Raw genomic sequence first — 6,002 nt, 5'->3', positions numbered from 1 at the left:
GTGCGGGACCTGGCGGCGGCGGGAATCGGGCCTGGAGGGCCGGATCTGGGCGCCTCAGGCCCGACGGCGCGGGGACGGCGGCATGGACAGGTGGCAGCTCCTGATTCGTCCGACGCGGCGGCGCGGACATTGTCCGGCGGCGGGGAAAATGTCCGGTGACGCAGAGGAGGATTGGATCTAGGGTTTCGCCCGAAAATTTCGGGGGAGGTGCAAATATATAGGTAGAGGGAGCTAGGAGAGTTCAAATGAGGTGCGGTTTTCGGCCACGCGATCGTGATCGAACGACCGAGATGATGGAGAGGGTTTAGGTGGGTTTTGGGCCAAATTGAAAGGGTGTTGGACTGCAACACACACGAGGCCTTTTCGGTCCCTCGGTTAACCGTTGGAGTATCAAACGAAGTCCAAATGATACGAAACTTGACAGACGGTCTACCGGTAGTAAACCAAGGCCGCATGACAAGTCTCGGTCCAATCCGGAAATGTTTAACCCCCACACACGAAAGAAAGGTAGAAAAGACCACCGGGTGACATAGGAGCGCCAGATTGCAAAACGGACAACGGGGAAAATACTCGGATGCATGAGACGAACCTGTATGCAAATGAAATGCACATGATGACATGATATGCAATGCATGACACGCAAGCAATGACAAAGTAACAACAGCGAATAATTGGATGACACCTGACACATCGGTCTCGGGGCGTTACATTAAGCTAGTTTGGCGTGAGTCACTAGAGCAAACAGCACTGTATATCCTCAATTCTTGGTCAACAGGTTAGCAATGGAATGAACAGAAAATCTGTAGATTGTAAACTTATGTTGCTTTCACAGTGTCCCGCTGTTTTGTCTGTGTGTAGGAACATACATACCTCCAATCATTTTTGCATAAAGTATAATCATGTAAATCTTTCATTAATGTTGTTGCTGCTAAACTCATGTTTTCTAGTATTATACTCCCTCCGTCCCAAAATAAGTGTCGCAACTTTGTACTAACTTTAGTACAAAGTTGTACTAGAGTTGAGACACTTATTTCGGGACGGAGGGAGTATTTAGCTGTACAAGGAACTTGAATACTTTGGGTAATGATATTGATTTATACAGTTTCCACCTATTGTTACTGTCCTATTAAATATTTCCTCTTTGCAGTCTGGTTTTCTTTGCGTTCTTGTTGATGTGCTGATTCAACTGGAGATATATTCAAACTATGTGCAGGTTAGTATGTGGTGTCTGTTATTTGGTCACAGTTATCATTATTAGACATGACACATAATGTTTCTCTGAATAACTTGAGGTTGGTAAAATTACAGGCACATCTTGCCCCTAGCGGTTACCTAAAGATTCTCACTGTGAGTTCTTTATGCTATATTCGTACTTGCATATCCTGGCCATCAGGATCACTGTTTGAATTCAACCTATTTACTTGTACAGCTGTGTTCTGTGATCCTAAATGATACCTTCAATGAATACTTCTATCCTATGATCTGCTAAATGACAACCAATCTCCCTTTCTTTTTCAGGATATGACAGATTATTTGAAGGGTTGCAAATTTCTTCCGAAGCTTAATAATGAGATACCAAGTGAAAGAAACATTACATATAAAGAAAGATTTAGCAGCTTGGAGAACTTGGTACTGATCATGGTATGTTGAGCAAACATATACTATTCTTGTTTTGCCCACTTACACTCAAGGGTAGTCCCTACATTCCAAATTAATTGGAGCTCTAGCTTTGTCCCAAGTCAAACTTCTCTATATTGACCAAGTCTACAGAGAATGTGCTAATTTCTAGACTAGGTCAAACACAACAGTTTAACTTAGGACAGAGCTACAACTTAAATTTCATTTGTAAGAGAGGAAGTATGTGGTAGGGATCAGAGCAGAACTAGGTTCTTAGTCAATTTCATTTTTGTTATTTGATATTGGGCACTATTGTACCCCACTCGTTGTACTCTATAGGGAATAATCAGTAAATAAAACTGCTCTTGGTGATATTCAATATGCAAAACAAGAGTTGAACATATAATCAATACTCAACAATCATAGTACATGATATAACAAAATGGTAGCTCAAAAATCTACTGCCTCAGATTGCCCTCTTTGTCTTGTGCATTCCACATTGTGAGATACTTTGTCTGCTGAGGAGCTGACGCTTTGCCTTTCCAAACTGCTAAACAGTTTGAGGACGATGCAGTCCTGATACCTCGGGAAACGGCATGGTTTGGTTATTATCCTGATGGCGCCTTTAATCCAGTGCTTCCTCCTCAAGAGGTACTGTGCTTCTTCCAAATTGCATCGTTCTTTGTACCGAAAAGTACTTCATTATTCTTCACATCGTATCAACTCCTTGAAAAGCAACTTCAGATTTGTAGTGCATAAATTGGGGGCCATAAGAAATTTCTGGCGATTTCGTATGGTTAATATCATTTGTGTCTGACTGCTAAGAAAATGCCTTGTGTGTAGACAAAGCTATATACCGAAGACTGGATCAGCTTGAGGACTTTGGATGAGGCTGGGCTTGTTAAGTTTGTGTCGGTGCCCGGAGGTCACCTCCGCATATCAAGGAGCGACATGAAGAAGTACATAGTGCCTTATTTGACACCGTCATGTGGATCATCCAAGCAGAGTATTCGTCGAATCTTGTCATACCGAGGATAGGTAAACCACGCTTGCGGCTGTAATTGTGCTTGTTCTGGGTCTTTATAAGCCCAACCCATGTCTCTCTGCATTATTACGTTATAAATACATTGGCGAAACAGACTGGAACCATAATGTTGCTGTGTTCGGGGTAAATAGACTAGCGAGGTTGCAGCAATGGTCTCATCTTTCGGTCATCATGGAATCAGTTTGAGCAAATGTTGTGACTGGTAGTTTGATCCTAGCATGTGGTCCAGCTACCGTGGAAACGGAATATCATAACATCAGTTCTGTACGTAAATAATAACATAAGAAATATATGGTGGAAACATTGTTTTCTGAACCTTTTCTATGCAAATGTCGTTCCTACATCCCCGTCTATTTTTCCAATCTCAAAGGAATCTTAACTCATTTTTAAGGCGGCTGCTACAAATCAGCAGGATGATTTTTCTAGAAAATCATCCGGGTAGCTAGCCGTCCGATCTGGGGCTGGTTGTCGTTTGATTTCACCAGCAGCTCGAGTCTTTCTCTCTTGTCATCCGGTTCAATTTGACACCCCCGCATGGGCCGCGTCTCTGACATTCCGTTGCGGCAACGAGGCCGTGTTACTGCATGTGCACTCGCTGAGACGCGAGCAAGAGCATCTCCCTCAACTCCGGTGGCCGCCACCGACGTGTTGCGTTGCAACATCACTAGTGATTGAGCAGCTCCATGGCAGCCCCACGCAGTAGCTTCATGGCAGCGTTGTGCAGCACCCGGCGCCGCTCCATTACAACACCGCCGCCCGCTGCTCCATTGCAGCGCCGGCGAAGCTTTAATGGCCCACGCTGTGCTTCATTGAAACTTCGATGGGCTTCAATGCAACTCCCGCGGCGCTTCCTTGCAGCCACGCATGCTTCACTGCAACTCCGACGGTCCCGCCGATGCTTCATCGCAACTCCGGCGAGCCCCCATGTGCTTCACCAGTTGTTGCAACCCGTCGGCTAGTCTGTAACTGCACACCGTCGGGGCCGCCACGCTTCACTGCAGCTCCGGCGGCCCTCTCGCTGCTTCATTGCAACGCCGGCGAGCCCCCCTGCTTCATCCGCTACACGCAGCTCCCGCCGGCCATGGCAGCAGCTTCGCCCTAGCCTAGCCTACAGCGGCGCGAGGTGAGCGAAGAGAGCCATATGCAGCCGCGGTGCAACGACATTAGGTGACGGCGGTTTGTAGCAGCGGTGCAGCAACGCGAGGTGATGGCGGCGCCGGTCTACAGCGACAGCGCTGGCGCTGGTGTGTGGTGCCGTGTGCTGGAGGAAGAAGAAAAAGGAAGAAAGGAATGAGCGGCTCAACGCAACTGAGGAAGAGATAAGGTAGGGAGAGAAATAAGCGGCGTGTGGGGCTTATCGGACGCGTGGCGCACGTTGGAGACGGCTTACGCAGGGAAAAAATCATCCGGTTTATTTAGATATTTTCCCATTTTTATTGTAGAGATAGAGATAGAGGTATATCTCTCTCTCAAAAAAAAAGAGAGAGATAGAGATAGAGCTAGAATTAACACGTGATGATTAGGTAATGTCAGTTTGCTAATGACGGTTGGTTGTGAGATACTACGTCGGCTGATTCCTAACAGTACCGTCCGGAAAACAGACAGGAACGGTCGTGCTGGATCGAGAGACTTGTTGGGGACAGATAGGTCTTGGATTTCCGTCCGAGAGATCGGGCAGAGTTAGATCTGGTTTCCTTTTTTTTAATGATCGCCAGGCTTAGTATATATATACTCCTGTGTACAGACGCTGGTATTACGTAGTACTCCTGTAACCGATTGCAGATCACGGAAGACCATGGCCAGCCGCTCGTCCCCGACGGAATCCATCACGGAGCTGTTCGCGATCCCCGGCTACTCGAAGCTGGCGCTGATGCCCCCCGGAACCCGGTCCACTTTGGTCCGGACCTTTCGCTTCCGCAGCCGCGTCTGGCACGTCACGTTTAGTCCGTCTGTTTTCAACAAGGGAGTGCCCATGTACGTCGATGTCATCGTTTTAGCGGTCACCGGAGACTCTCCCTCGGGCATCACCGTCTCCATAGAAATCCTAGACGACAGCTGGGAGCGCACCGTGTTCCACGAGGAGGAGACACTTAGCGGTGGCAACTGGTTCAAGCACTTGGGGGTCAAGATGACTGCGCTAGAGGAGGCGTCTTGCATCCACAATGACAACATCCCTGTGAGGTGCACCCTCACGTACGCGAAGAAGCAAAAGAGAGGGCAGCGGCAAACAACAACTAGTTCCAAATGGTGGCACCGGCTTAGAAACATCATCTTTTGCGGCAGCAAACAGCAAGTGGGTCCAAATGGTGGCACCAGCTTAGAAAAAGGTTGTCTATAAATTCAGTAGCGCAAATGAGCAACTTTGACCTTAAGACGAGCTTCTCCTCTATTAACATGGGCGCCTTTTTTTTTTGTGGGGCATTTACATGGGCGACTCTTTTTTTTTCTTTTTCAAATTTGTGTTGATATAGCTTACCAAGATGACCACTTGGTATTTACATGGGCGACTCAATGGCTTAAATCCGTAATCAAGTTTATGGGCAGCACTCTGCGCCGGCGCACCGGCCGAAAGTTTCGGCCGGTCTGGCCAGATCCGTTCGATCTACACGCGCAACCGTTAGATCTCTCTCTCCCGTCTTCTCCAGCACCCATCGTCAACCTCCCGCACAGGGGAAAAGGAGAAGGAAGGAGAGCGCCACCCCCGCACCCGACAGTGAGCCGCACCACTAGCCTTCCGGCGCTGCGCTTGCAACCTTGTCGCCGTCCGTCGTGTTCTTTGCAGCTCCTCGCCATGGCAGGTCGCCGCTTCGACATCACGTCTATGTAGCACCGGCCAACAACGGTTGCACCTCGCCGCCCCCATGGTTGCAACACCAGGTGCGCGCCCAGGCGCCCTCGCCGACAGGCGCATGCCGGTCGCATCGGCGTCGTATTCCCTGGTCGCCACTTCCATCTGTCGCCATTGAAGCAAAAAAAAACTCACTAGTGGAAGCTTTGCAGGTTGCCGGTTGCAACAAAATCAGAGCTACGGGGGTTGGTTGAAGCGAAATCGACAAACGCTTCCAGCAAAATTGAACACCCGTTCCAGCATTTGTTTGGTCGGTTGTAACATTTTACGGCGTCGCCGGCGAGGGTGTCAAGAGCTCCGGTAGGCGGTTGAAACAAAATCGAAAAACGCTTCCAGCAAACATGAATGCCCGTTTTAGCTTTTGTTTTCGCTGGTTGCAAAATTTTACACTTGAAAACATCTTGTTGTAGCAAAAGTCAGGCGCCATCGCCGCCGGCGACGCTCGCCGTCGTCCTGGTTGCAACAAAATCGAGCGTCGGTGCTAGCTTCCTC

General features: G+C 48.5%; 1 protein-coding gene across 1 annotated transcript in view; it reads left to right on the top strand.

The window, feature by feature from the left end:
• The window catches only part of LOC123052337 (palmitoyl-protein thioesterase 1), a 10,028-nt gene extending 7,042 nt beyond the window's left edge, over positions 1 to 2,986 (top strand). The window contains exons 8-12 of the mRNA XM_044475480.1: positions 1,148 to 1,213; positions 1,309 to 1,347; positions 1,519 to 1,641; positions 2,176 to 2,268; positions 2,461 to 2,986. Coding sequence (XP_044331415.1) covers positions 1,148 to 1,213; positions 1,309 to 1,347; positions 1,519 to 1,641; positions 2,176 to 2,268; positions 2,461 to 2,655 — 516 coding nt within the window. The 3' untranslated portion in view covers positions 2,656 to 2,986. The remainder of the gene's footprint in view (positions 1 to 1,147; positions 1,214 to 1,308; positions 1,348 to 1,518; positions 1,642 to 2,175; positions 2,269 to 2,460) is intronic.
• The last annotated feature ends 3,016 nt before the right edge of the window (positions 2,987 to 6,002 follow it).

Source organism: Triticum aestivum, chromosome 1A, assembly GCF_018294505.1.
Source record: "Triticum aestivum cultivar Chinese Spring chromosome 1A, IWGSC CS RefSeq v2.1, whole genome shotgun sequence".
NCBI classification, from domain to species: Eukaryota; Viridiplantae; Streptophyta; class Magnoliopsida; order Poales; family Poaceae; genus Triticum; species Triticum aestivum.
Note: the sequence above shows the minus strand (reverse complement) of the source record. Positions and strands in the feature narration are given on the sequence as shown.